General features: G+C 62.0%; 3 protein-coding genes across 5 annotated transcripts in view; 1 reads left to right on the top strand and 2 right to left on the bottom strand.

Annotated features, from left to right (window-relative positions):
- The first annotated feature begins 609 nt into the window (after nt 1-609).
- Nucleotides 610-4,194, top strand: LOC122156464 (rac GTPase-activating protein 1-like). The gene is made up of 16 exons (XM_042811202.1): nt 610-703; nt 795-997; nt 1,074-1,198; nt 1,273-1,351; nt 1,461-1,514; nt 1,900-1,977; nt 2,067-2,187; nt 2,433-2,593; nt 2,694-2,855; nt 2,944-3,039; nt 3,106-3,298; nt 3,370-3,475; nt 3,562-3,694; nt 3,772-3,874; nt 3,953-4,070; nt 4,143-4,194. The coding sequence occupies exons 1-16, from the start codon at nt 610-612 to the stop codon at nt 4,192-4,194; spliced, it is 1,878 nt and encodes a 625-aa protein (XP_042667136.1).
- Nucleotides 4,195-5,035: 841 nt separating this feature from the next.
- GMPPA (GDP-mannose pyrophosphorylase A) lies at nt 5,036-9,211 on the bottom strand. Of its 3 annotated transcripts, XM_042811191.1 has the most exons (13): nt 9,127-9,211; nt 8,962-9,059; nt 8,774-8,877; nt 8,475-8,667; nt 8,282-8,341; nt 8,074-8,204; nt 7,294-7,428; nt 7,021-7,118; nt 6,833-6,879; nt 6,668-6,760; nt 6,419-6,587; nt 6,235-6,331; nt 5,036-5,264 (listed from the first exon to the last, which is right to left on the bottom strand). In XM_042811191.1, the coding sequence occupies exons 1-13, from the start codon at nt 9,167-9,169 to the stop codon at nt 5,084-5,086; spliced, it is 1,449 nt and encodes a 482-aa protein (XP_042667125.1). In that variant the 5' UTR covers nt 9,170-9,211; the 3' UTR covers nt 5,036-5,083. The 3 variants fall into 3 exon arrangements, with proteins under 3 accessions (XP_042667125.1, XP_042667127.1, XP_042667128.1); XM_042811193.1 differs by lacking the exon at nt 8,282-8,341; XM_042811194.1 differs by lacking the exon at nt 5,036-5,264 and having other exon boundaries at nt 6,083-6,331.
- Nucleotides 9,212-10,573: 1,362 nt separating this feature from the next.
- SPEG (striated muscle enriched protein kinase) overlaps nt 10,574-12,270 on the bottom strand; it is a 29,646-nt gene continuing 27,949 nt past the window's right edge. Inside the window, 5 exon segments of the mRNA XM_042811196.1 lie at nt 10,574-10,781; nt 10,925-11,074; nt 11,264-11,339; nt 11,663-11,886; nt 11,957-12,196. Coding sequence (XP_042667130.1) covers nt 10,574-10,781; nt 10,925-11,074; nt 11,264-11,339; nt 11,663-11,886; nt 11,957-12,196 — 898 coding nt within the window.

The following is a 12,270-nucleotide window of genomic DNA, read 5'->3' as shown; positions in this document are numbered from 1 at the left end:
AGGAGTGCAAAGAGGTAGCCGAGGAGGTGTGAGGGCAGGTGAGACCCAGCCAGTGTGTATGTGTGTGTGCGTTTGCACGGGGCCCCCCTGCACGCCCAGCCCTGCCACCAACCCCACTGCTATTCCCGGCATCTGCAGCAGGTCGGGACAGGCATCAAGGAGGGGTGGCTGCCATTCAGCAAAGGCCCCATCAACCCGCTCAGAGCCCCTCAGAGACAGAGGGACTGGGAACTTTGACAGGGAGGGTGCACAGGGCGGGGGTCCTGTGGGGTACAGCATCCCAGAGGGCCCGGGCAGCAGCCGAGCTTTGCGGCAGGAAGGTGGCTCCATCTGCAGGACACAGCCCCGCCGGGAGCCCCGCCGGGAGCCACGAAGCCGTGGGAGCCGCGGGCCCCGCGCCGGGAGCCGTCGGGGCTGCGGGAGGCGGGGCCGGGCCGGGCTCCACCTCGGCCCCCGGCCCACATAGGCCGGCAGAGAGGGCCCCTTGCCCCTCGGAGCCTGCGCTGTCCCGGGGCCGTGGGGCGGAGCACGATTGCAGCAGCGGAGGAGGGTAGGGGGTGTGCGGTGCGTCCCGTCTATCCGAACCGTCCATCCGCCCATCGGGGCAGGATGCTGCGGCGGCGCTGCGGTCGCCTGCTGGCCCAGCTGGCCCAGCTGGAGCGGGCACGGCAGCTGCTGGAGCTGGACGGCCGCCTGGAGGAAGGTCGGTGTGTGAGGCATCTCTGTGTGGAGCTCGTGGGGGGCTCTGAGGGCGGCCTCCAGCTCGGTTTGCCACCCACTGCTGTTACCTGCAGACTTCATCCGCGTTGTACGCAGCTTTGAGGCGACACGCCAGCGGTGCTGCTGGCTGGAGAAGGACAGGCAGCGTGCCCACGAGCAGCTGGCCCGTGCTGAGCATGAGCGGATGGCACTGGAGGTGAAGCTGAAGCATGCCCGCAACCAGGTGGAGGTGGAGATGAAGAAGCGGCACCGTGCAGAGGCTGAGCTGGAGAAACAGGTCTGCTGGGCTGACAGCTGGCACACAGCAGGGGTGCTGGGAGTGCTTGCCTCATGCCACCCCATTTGGGTCACAGGAGCGCAGGCTGCAGCTGATCCTTGAGCTGCTGATGCAGGAGCCGTGGGGCAGTGAAGAGCAGTTCTCTGTTCTCAGTGCCCTGTCTGGATGGCGTCTGGGGACAGCCCTGGCAGCAGGCAGGAGGTGAGCAGGGCTGTGGGGGCACTGGGCGGGGTTGGGGGTACCCCCGTTGTGCTGACACCAAACTCTTTCCACAGGTCATCTGCTGTGGATGAGTCGTGCCAGTCCCTCCTGTCCCACTCAGACATCAGCTATGACCGCACTGAGGATGATGTGGTGAGAAGTGACCTGGGGGAACTTCAGGAACTGCCCATGGTGATGGGCAGAGCTCAGGTGCTGGGGTGCTGTTGGCCTGGCAAATGCCAGCACCTCTGCTGTCTTTCAGGATGTTGATGTGATGGTGGTGCAGGCCCTAAAGCGCAAGGCCCAGGAGAGACAGGTATGTAGGAGGGATGCTAGGGCATGATATCCTTCCATCCCTGCACAGAAGGCTGTGAGGAACCTGGCAGGGGGTTAATGTATTGCTGCTGGGCTGGGAGCGCCGTCTCTCAGCAAACCTCTGCAATCAATAGAAACTCCATTACCCTGTGCTGTGGCCCAGCTGGGCTCCTTAATAATTCATCCCCACATGTGGGCATCCTGCGTGCTGCTCTGCATTGCAGCCCTGGCCTGGGCTCCTGCTCCCTAGGTCTGGGTTCCTATGTGGCTGCTGTGGGGTCTGGATGCAGCCACATTTTGGGGGGCTGAAACCATTGCATCTGGGTGCTTGGTGGGCAGTCAGGGAGAGGTTCTCCTCCTCATCAATCCTTCTGTTCTGTCTCCAGCGCCTGTCCCTGGCCCCTCAGGTTGGCCCTGTGGTTGTGGCGAAGCGGCACCGTTCTTCTGTGGCACCCTCCAGCACTGTGAGTGGAGATCCCCTGGGCTGGGCAGCTGGCTGAGCACCGTCTGTGGGGCTGCAGCCAGACACCACCTCACTGTCTCTGCTTCACAGGAGAGCATCCCCCCTGTACCCCGTCCTGCTGAAGTCCTGGAGTCTGCCTGCAGCCCCCCGCCTCCTGTGCTAGTGCCACGCCGCTGCTCGCGCCAGGGTCACCGCGTCTCCACCCATGCAGGTCACGGTGGGGGGGAAGCGAGGGCTTGGGTACGAACAGTATGCTTACGTGGGGGAAGTGAGACTGGAACTGGGGTACTTCCATTGCAGGGGAGATCAGCTGGGGGATGGTTGTGTGGCACTAAGGTCCTCTGGATGTGCCATGTGCCTCCATCCCCACTGGGGGGCTGATGGATTCCCAGGAAGCAGGGAGCCTCCCACATCCCTTGGCTTTGGGGAACCCTGCGCTCCTCCTTCTCTCTGCAGAGCTGACCACAGTGTGGGGCACCAGCGAGGATCGGGGCGGCCGTGCATTGGTGCAGGAGAGCCAGGCTGAGGGCAGCTCTGTGGGGCAGCCGGCGCCGGGCCCCCCTCACTCCCCTCCACCTGACTTCCCGTCCCCCCAGCACCACTTCTCCTCCAAAATGGTGCGGGCCGAGCACCCTCTCCTTTCATTGGACCCTATGGTGAGGGGAGCCAGCAACGGCCAGAGCGGTGCTGGGCCCTCACCCCGTCTCCCTACCCCAGGTCATCCGCCCGGAGCCCTGCGGTGCCTGTAGCTCCCTCCTGCGCTTCGGGAGGGCTGCGCTCAAATGTCGCCAGTGCCAGCTGCTGCTGCATCCCAAGTGCCGGGAGCGCTGCCCCGGGCCGTGCACCGCCCGGCCTCGCCCACAGCCCCGGCCCCGCGAGGTGAGCGGGTGGCCGCGTCCCCGGGCACCAGGGCTGGGTGCTGAGCGGGCCAAGCGCTGCCCTCCCTTCTCGTTGCCCCCCTCTCTAGGGTGTGCTGGCCGACTTCGCCCCCCGGACCGCCCCGCTGGTCCCAGCGCTGGTGGTGCAGTGCGTGACCGAGGTGGAGACGCGGGGCCTGGCTGAGGTAGGGGACGTGGTGGTGTGGGGTGAGGCCGTGCTCCCCGCAGGCTGAGCCGCTCGGACCCCGCAGGCTGGGCTGTACCGGGTGCCGGGCGCGGAGCCGCTGGTGCGAGAGTGGAAGCGGCGGCTGCTGCACGGCGGGGAGACACCAAGCGGCGTGGCCGACATCCACGTGGTGTGCGGCGTGCTCAAGGACTTCCTGCGGAGCCTCAAGGAGCCGCTGGTCACTTTCGGTCTGCACCCGGCCTTCCTGCGGGCTGCCGGTGAGCGGGGCTGTGGAGATTCGGATGGGGCGGGGGCCGCTCCGCTCCCGTAATACCCAGTGCCTCCGCAGACATCCCCGACGAGGCTGCCTGCGGCACGGCCCTGCGGCACGTGGTGGGCAAGCTGCCTGCCGCCAACAGGGACACGCTGGCCTTCCTCATGCTGCACCTGCTCAGGTGAGGGCTGCAGGACTCCAGCCCTCCCCACATGTAGAGGTGGGCACCCTACGGCCAAGCCATGTGCCCACCCTGTCCCCTCGCAGGGTGTCACGCAGCCCCGAGTGCAAGATGGATGTCCTCAACCTGTCCCGTGTCTTCGGCCCCACGCTGGTGGGGCACGGCTCTGCCAACCCCACACCACTTGCAATCATGGAAGACACACCACGGCAGTGCAAGGTGAGCAGAGCACAGGCTGCTGGTGCTGCCACAGGTGCTGCCTGCCCCTCCTCCAGCATCTATTCCTTCCTCTGCAGGTGGTGGCTCGGCTCCTGGCACTGCCATCTGACTTCTGGAGGGGCTTTGTGGCGACAGAACAAGAGAACCCAGTGCCAACGCCAGATCCAAGCAGCAAACATGGTGAGTGTGTGGGACACCCATAGCTACAGCAGAGCCAGTGTGTGACTCCTTGCCCCTAAACCACCCTGTGTCCTCCAGAGCCGCTGTTCTGCCCCATCACTGCCCCAGAGCCACATATGGGACAGCTGAGCCCCACCAGGACGTGCTGCCTGCCTGGTGCCCTGCGGAGCTGCGTGGGCACAGCCACCCAGGCACCGTAAGTGCTGCTGGAGGGGGGTTGGGGGGTGCCTGCCTCGCATCCTGACTCATCTCCTGTGTTCCCCCGCAGGCAGAGGGCAGCCCCTGGGAAGGTGGGGCGGTTCTTCCCCTCTCCAGTGTAGCTGTGGCTCCCTAGGGATGGAACTGGTGCCGGAGTAGCGAGGAGGAAGAGAAAGAGGACGGAGCAGTGTGAGCCTGTGGTGCTCAGCTTCCCTGTAGCTTTGGGTGGTACAGGGATGATGCCCTGCGTGGGGCTTGGTGGTTGGTTTGTATTAAATGTTTGCAGCAAAACTGGCCTGAGTGTGAGTGGCATCTGCAGCAGGAGAGCTCCAGGGTATATGGACAGGACTGGGCTGGGCTGAGGGCTCAGTGGGCAAGAGCTGAGCTGAAAGCACTGTTCACAGCAGTCCCCAGCATCTTGTTTCTACAGAGGCAAGACAGCTGCCATCACTCATGGGCAGGGAGGGAAAGGCAGGGCCCCCTGCAGTCCCTCTACTGTGGGCCCCTTGTCAGCCCAGATGCCGATGGCCTCCAGTAATCGGAGCTGCTGCTAAGGGCAGAACAGCCCCAAGACTTCCCTTCCTTTTAACTCAGGGCCCCTTTTAACTCCTTCCTCACCTTCAGCAGAGCTGCAACATGCAGCAGAGGTGTGCAAGGCTCTGCTTGCAGCAGAGTGGGTGGATGGGCAATGGCCCAGGCAGGGCTTGTTTCTCCCCTACCTGACACCTATTATGTAGCACAAGGAACAGGCAGTAAGGGGGCTACTGAGGGAAAAGGGGCCTTGCACAACAGGGGGAAAAACTGCCAGAGCCATGTCCAGCAGCTGAGAAACCTTCGTCCATACTAAAACCCAGGGCAGGTATGGGACACAGGAAAAATATTCAGAAGTGAGCAAGTACTTTGGCTCAGCTCCCCTCAATGCAGGGGTGTTCACCAGAGGGCAAGAAAATTAGCACATCCAAGGCAGAGGCAAAACTGAAAGAGTTTAATGTGCTTAAAGTCAGGGAACAGCTAATCTTCACCAAGGACCACAGCAGAACTGGCAAAGGAATGCACAAGGCTGGGAGCAAGGATTTGCTGCAAATCCATCCAGCTGGGGTGGTATGGGATGGATGGAGAATCCCTAATGCAGTGCCTGGTGGGAAGTGAGGCGTGATGCACCCTCGGCAGCACACAGGGCTTTAGCGCAGAGCTGCATGACATGGAGGGAAGGCAGGGAGATAAGTGGATAAAGGGCAGCACTGGTTTCTACTGTGTGCCAGGATCAGCAGTGAGCTGCCTTCAATAAAAACAGGTTTTACAAGCCGCAGCAAGGCGGTAAATCTTTCTGCCCCTGCACACAAGTGAGATGATTGCTCCTGTGCCCTGTGGCCATCACTGGTGCGAGGGCAGGCATGCAGTGAGGCCCCTGTGTTGGCCCTCAGGAAGGCAGGGAGCCATTGCCCTATTGTAACCTGTGCAAGTTACAGCCTGATGAGAGCACAGGCTGCCAGCTCTGCCTCACACAGAGCCTTTGTATGAAGGTGCTTCTATGGGAGTGGGTACTTTCACAGCTACCTCCAGGGCCAGCAGTGATGTGACAGAGCTCGCTGTCCCATCCAGTGCTGTTAGACCAGCCCAATGCTGCTGGCATTGCCCCACGGTAGGCAGAAGTCCAGCTCAGGCTCTTGCAATCACGCTGCTGAATCTTCCCACCAGGCTCATGCTGGGTGGGGTGTATGGGCAGAACTGGCAATTCAAAGCTCCCCTGAGATTTGGGAGAGCTTTTGAGAGACCCCACCTTATGAGGAGTTGGAAAGAGTAGCTGTTGAAGAGCCGGGGCAGGAGTACCAAGTTTTCCAGGGCAAGGCCATGCTGGTAGTGCCCTTTGCTATGGCAGTACCCAGAGTTCAGGACCTAAGATGCTGCAAGGAGCAGGTGATCTGCTCAGCCAGCAGCTTGCCTGGAGCCAAGGGCCCTGTGTAGGCCCAAAGCCTCATCCTGGGCTGCAAGAGAAGCAGCACATGAGACTGATGGCTCACCAGCTTTAATGTCTATCTGGAGCTGGCTTCAGGCACTTGCAAGGCTCCCACACCTGGCCCTCTGGAGTGCTGGGAGTCCCCAGGAGTCCCCCTATCTGGGGGCTGGCAGAGGCCATCCCACCCAGCAAGCAGCTGACTCACAGGATGATCTGGTTCTTGTAGCTGCGGCTCAGCTCCTTGTGAGGAAGGACGATGGAATTGAGAATAACAACCTCAGCAGGGATGGTGACACTGCAGCCTACAGGGAGAGCGTGAGGGGTTTAAAAAGAGGAAGAGGACCCTGACTCACACTGTAGGACCTGGTGTAGGGCTGGGATGTACTTACCCAGGATTGTGATGGAAGGTGTGAGGCGGCCGTCGCGGAAGAGTGTCTCGCTGTCAATTTTGGCATAGGGATCGTTGGGGTTGGGGTCACTGGGTGTCCCTTCAACCCGGGCCCAGCGCCCAATGGTGCTGTCCCAGCCCACAATGGTATTGAGGACACAGGTGTGGTCCTGGAGTACAGTGGTGGATGAGTGGTGCAGCAGGGGGCTGAAGAGGAGACCACCCCTGCCCAAGAGCAAACCCTGCTTACGTGCAGTGAGGCCCCATGCAGGATGATGGACTCGCGTATGCGCACACCAGCTCCTACCGTCACTCCTTCCCCAATGGAGACATTGGGGCCTAGCTGTGAAGACAGAGGATTGGGGTAAGGTCATGGACAGTGGTGTCCTCAACCCCGCAGTCTTCCTGCACTCACCACTGCTGTGCTGTCAACAGAAGCTGTAGGGTGGATGTACACATTCCCTGCAACACAAGGCAGCTATGTGAAGGGAAGCAGACCAGAGCCCAAGCAGCACCTGGCTGCTGAGAGCATGGGAAAAGCTGTCTGTGGACCCTGGCTACCCAAGGTAGCTCCCAGGCTCTGGGGAGATGTCAGTGAAGTACCTCGGATGATGGGGCCTCCAGGTTTGTTTTGGGCCAGCCTCTCTGGGTGGCTTTGGCTGTACTGGTTCAGGTAGAGGCGACTGGCATAGATTGCAGAGCTGGGGAGGAAAAATAGAAGATTGTTATTTTCTCTCTGTTGCCTTCAGGACAGAGGAGAGTCTGAATTCAGTACCTGCCATCCTATCCACCCACCAGGCTCTGTCTGGGCATCTGCCTCTCCCACATCTGGCATAACTTACTCAGAGCTCCTGCTGCACCAGCCAAAGCCCTTACCCAGCTGATTTGATCTGGCTCCAGAAGCCATCAGTTTTGTAGACGTAGAGTTTACCACTCCCAGCCAGGGCTGTGAACACATCCTGCTCCAGCCGGATCACTTCAGCACGCTGCCAGCCATTGGAGTTCTCCTCTCTGCAAGCAAAAGGTCTCTTAGATCCCTGCCCCAGCAGGGGACCCTGGCAGACCCTCTCCAAAACTGGGGGGCTCCTTCCTAGATGTGCACTTCTCCCCAGAGACAGGGCCATCTCTGCCAAGCCTGCAGTTACTCTGCCAGCTTGAATAAGTTCTGTGCCAGAAGTGGATGGTGCAAGAGCTCCACCCAACCCAGGTTGTGACAGATCCTGTCCCCTAGCCCAGAGCCCTGCACAGCGGGATTGATGCTGGGTGGTGGCAAAGGTGACAGGCTGCTGTGCAGAGAGCTGAAAGGGGAAGCAGAGCGCTCCCAGTTGAAAAGCCCCTTGTCCAGAGCTGTATGAGAATGGGATGGGAGGAGAGGAACGGAAAGGGCATCGGGAAGAGATGCACAGGACAGCCTTACAGGGCTGTAGCAGGGAGGAAAGCATGCGTTACCACCAGGCACAATCCAGCACAGAGCAGCCATCACAGACACAGAAGGACTGACTTACCCAAGGTAAGGACAGCTGGTGCAGGACCAGGAAACAAGTGAGTGATGGCAAAGGAGGAAAGAAGATAGAGAAAGAATGGAAGATGAGTGTGCTGCTGCAGGCCTGGGGAGCAGTGGGGTAGGAGAGACACGGGGCAGAAAGGGGCTCTCACAGTGCTAGCTCCTGCTGGTTCCTTTGGAAGACCTCGCCGATGTGCTGGAAGATGGCTGGTGTGAAAAGGTAGATGCCACAGTTGATGATCTCACTGACAAACGTGCTGGGCTTCTCAACGTAGTGCTGGACCTGAGTGAAGGAGAGATGTGAGGGCCAGGGCAGAGCCTCAGCGCCACGTCTACTGTTCACTCTTTGTCTTCCTCTACCTCCTGCGTGTCTGCGTTGGCCACGATGCAGCCATAATTCAGAGCCTGCGTCCTGTTGGCCTGCAGAGCGGGGTGTGTCAGTGTCAGGGGAGCAGCAGGTGGGTGAAAGCAGAGCTCACAGCCTAGGGCTCATCCAACAGCTTCCAGCCAAGCCCATGCCACAGCTGCACCGCTCCCTGTCCCTGCCACGCACCGTGGTGCCCAGGATGACAAAGCTGTCCGTGTCCCCGTGCTGCTGTTGGAAGTCCAGCATCTCCTGCAAGGGGAACTCGGAGCACACGTCCGCGTTGAGGACAAAGAATGCATCAGCACCACCTGCCAGGATCTGGTCACGGAAGTGGTAGATACCCCCAGCCGTGCCCAGAGCCGCATACTCCTGCAGGTACCTGTGAGGGAGGGAGGGCTCAGGGACAGCCGTGCTTTGCGACAAGCGCTCTGGGGTGGGTGAGAAGGGAAGGCAGGGCCAAGGGGGGCACCTGGTAGAGCACCCACCTGATGGGAATCTTGAATTCCTGCTGGGCCGCCGCCAGGAAGCGGCTGAGGGCTTCGTGGGGCTGGTAGAAGCCCATCAACAGTATCTCCTTCAGGCCGGGCACCTGCGGGGGCACAGTGGGAGGGCAGCTCCTGCACGGCGCCCGGCCCGGCCCGGCCCGGCCCGGCTCAGCCCGGCCCCCGCGTACCTTGGCGCACGCCTCGATGTGGTGCTGCACCATGGGCACGCCGGCCACGGGGAACAGCGGCTTGGGCACCTCGAAGGAGAGCGGCCGGAAGCGGGTGCCTGCGGTGCACAGCGGGTCGGCGGGGCCGGGCGCGGGTCGGCCGCCCCGCGGAGCCCGGCCACTTACCCTTCTGCGGGCCCCCGATGAGGATCACGGCCTTCAGCGGCATGACAGCACGGCTGCCCGGCCTGGCGCGACACTTCCGGGACACATCAGCGCGCTCCGCCGGCGCCGTCGCGTCACCGCCGGCACCGCCCCGCACCCCGGCGCCGCGCCCGCCTCCCGCCAGGGGGCGCCGTAGCGCTGCTAGAGCAGCCGCGCACGCGTTTAGGGCGTGGCCGTGCGCATGCGCGTGGGGCCGTTGCGGTGCGGGGCGTGAGCGAGGCCTGGTGGTGCGGGCTGAGGGAACGTGCTGTGTGCGTGCACGGCCCGCCCCGAGCCGCTGCTCCTCCCAGCCTTCAGTCGACCCCTGAGCTGAGGCCCCCCCAGGCTCTCCCTCAGGCTGTCACCACCCCGTAGCCACGCTACCCCTCCCACAGAGGCACGCGGACAGACTCGGGCTGCTCAGGGCCTTTATTGCTGCTCTGGCACGGCACTCGCTTCAGCCCGCAGGGACAGCAGCGCCTCCGGGGCCTGGCAGAGAGCTGGGGGCACAGAGCAGGGGCAGAACTTCTCCCCGCTGTCCATAAATAAAGTCCAGTCGCTGCAGTGCAGTTGCCCCGTGCTGCCCCAGCCAGGGGCACCCAGGGGAGGCGATGGGGTCCGCGCAGCGTGGGGCACCCCGCAGGGCAGCGTGTGTGTGCGAGGGCGTGCGTGTGCGTGGGGCGTGTGGTTCAGCAAGGCACATGTGGGGTTGCATGTGGGGCGGGAGGGGCTGCATGGAGCATTTTGGATACGGGCAGCTGCAAGCATCTCTTCCTGCTCCCAGTGCCCCCAGAAGCAAGAGCAGTGTGGGCCTGAGCAGGTGCAGAACATATGTAGCCCAGGGAAGGCACCGGTGTGGAGCCCGGGCTGCAGCCCTCTGGAGCAGAAGCAGGCCCGTGCTGCCGGCTGGCCCCTCTGCGCAGCCCAGCGGAGCTGCCTCTGTCTTCGGCACTCCCGTGCAAAGCACGCTGACCGTGGGCATCCCCAGTCTGTGTTAGGGGATGAGGCCGCCCCTTGTCCCCCCGTGTCATGACAGTGGGAGCCACGGGCTGCGGGTAAGGCACGTGGCTGGGCTGGATGCTGCAGGGGCAGCCACATCTTTGGGCCAGTCCCCCACTGACCACGTGGCCTAGGCTGGCCGGCATGCTGGCAGATCTTCCAGACCTCCATCTCCATTCTGTTCCCATCACATTCTTCCCCCAACCCTCTGCCACATTCTCCATCCATTCCAGCATTGCCATCTGACCCCAGCTGGGGCACCATTTTCTGGAAACTCTTCTTCGACTCCACTGAAAGACGCCACTCATCTCTGTCCCTGTCCTGCCCTGCCGGCATCCCTGGCAGGTGGGGTCCGTGGGCTCATCCTGGCTCCTCGGCCGCCCTGTCCCGCGGCCCCTGGAATGTTCCTCTGGCTCCTCACCCCTCACGGCTACTGCGGCCCTGGTGGCTGGCCACCCTGGTAGGAGCGGAGTAAGACCTTGTGCTTGGTGACAGCCTCACCACGACGCCGCTGGTGCTCCACCAGGAACTCCTTGAGGCGATTAGTGGTGAAGGTGAGAGTCTGGCGGCGCAGCTTCATCAGGTAGGCATCCTGGAGCCAGGTGTTGGCGAAGCAGTCCTTCACCGTGGGGCGGCTCCTGTGGCAGTTCAGTGTCAGAGACCACTGGGTGCCCACCACCTCCACACCGTCCCCAAGCCAAACACCAGCACCTCCCTCCAAGACCCCCTGAGTGTCCCCCTGGGTCTTCCTAAGCAGGCATGAGGCTCAGGAGGCACTCACCAGGGGTGGACAGTGAGGACCTTGCGGATGAAGAGGGCAGCGCTCTGTGAGACGTTGGGGTACAGCTTGAAGGCATCAAATCGCCCTGCCAGGATGCGGTTCTCTGTCTCAATGGGGTCCAGTTCAAAGAATGGTGACCGCCCACTCAGCCTGGGAGGGAAGAAGTGGCACGGGCTGGGCACAGTGGCGAGAGGACACCGAGCACCCACCCAATCCCCATGTGGGACAGACATCCAGCTGAGAACAGTCTGTAGGGCTACAGCATCCCCCCCCTAGCTTGGTGGCCCTTGGTGGGGGGCCTACATCTCAGATGCTCACCCCCAAGTCCCCTTCTCTTACATGATGTAGGTGAGGACGCCAACACCCCAAACATCTGCAGCGGAGCCCACCGGGTCGCCTTTCACCACTTCTGGCGCTGCAGACAGAGTGAGCAGCCCTGTCATATGCACAGCAGCCAAACCCAGCACCTGTAGTAAGTACAGCACCCCCAACACCCACAGCCAACACAGCACCATCAACACCCCACCTTTTTTCCCTCCCAGCACCCCTTGCTGACACCCCAGTGCAACCCAGCATCAGGTACTCCTACTGCCCCACAGATACCCAAATGCTCCCACTGAGCCCAACAGCTCTAACAGTCCCCTCTAGATACCCCCAGCATCCCAACCACTACTCAGCTTCGCCAGGCACCTCTTAGCTCCCCAGGCTCCATGCATGGGCACAGCATGCCCCACTCACACATGTACTCCAGTGTGCCCACACGTCGCCCCAGCTGCCGCAACACCAGGGGGTTGTAGGTCTGGGCGCTGCCAAAATCAATGATCTTGAGAGCATTTGTGCCCGAGACCACAACGTTGTCAGGCTTGATGTCAAGGTGCACAATGCGGCGGCCATGCAGGTACTCGAGGCCCTGCAGCAGCTGCAGGACATAGCTCACCACATCGTCCTCCGAGTAGCGAAACCTGGGGATAGGGGACATGAGCAGAGTTCCCACACTGGACCCCCAAACCCTGCCACCCTCACCCCCTGGACCTGTCCACGATGCTGTAGAGGATCTCCTTGCCAGCACAGTTCTCACAGATGAGCACCAGGTAGCGAGGGGTGATGTACGCCTCGTGTAGGGCCATGATCCGCTCGTGGTGCAGTGCCTTCAGGATCTCGTACTCCTGCAGCACGCTCTGCTTCCTCTCTGCCTCATAGGGCACAATCTTGGCCATGAAGAGCTTTCCTGTGGCATTCTCTTTGCAGAGCCGAATTACCCCAAAGCGACCCCTGAGGCACAGCGTCATGTTCAGCCCCCTGTGCAGGATGCTCCAGGAGAACCCTGGCACAGCACCTCCCCACTC

The sequence above is a fragment of the Centrocercus urophasianus genome, unplaced genomic scaffold (assembly GCF_019232065.1).
Source record: "Centrocercus urophasianus isolate 14NV4802_14NV808 unplaced genomic scaffold, USGS_Curo_1.0 seq_1215, whole genome shotgun sequence".
Taxonomy (NCBI): domain Eukaryota; kingdom Metazoa; phylum Chordata; class Aves; order Galliformes; family Phasianidae; genus Centrocercus; species Centrocercus urophasianus.
This window is presented reverse-complemented; position numbering and strand designations above follow the sequence as displayed.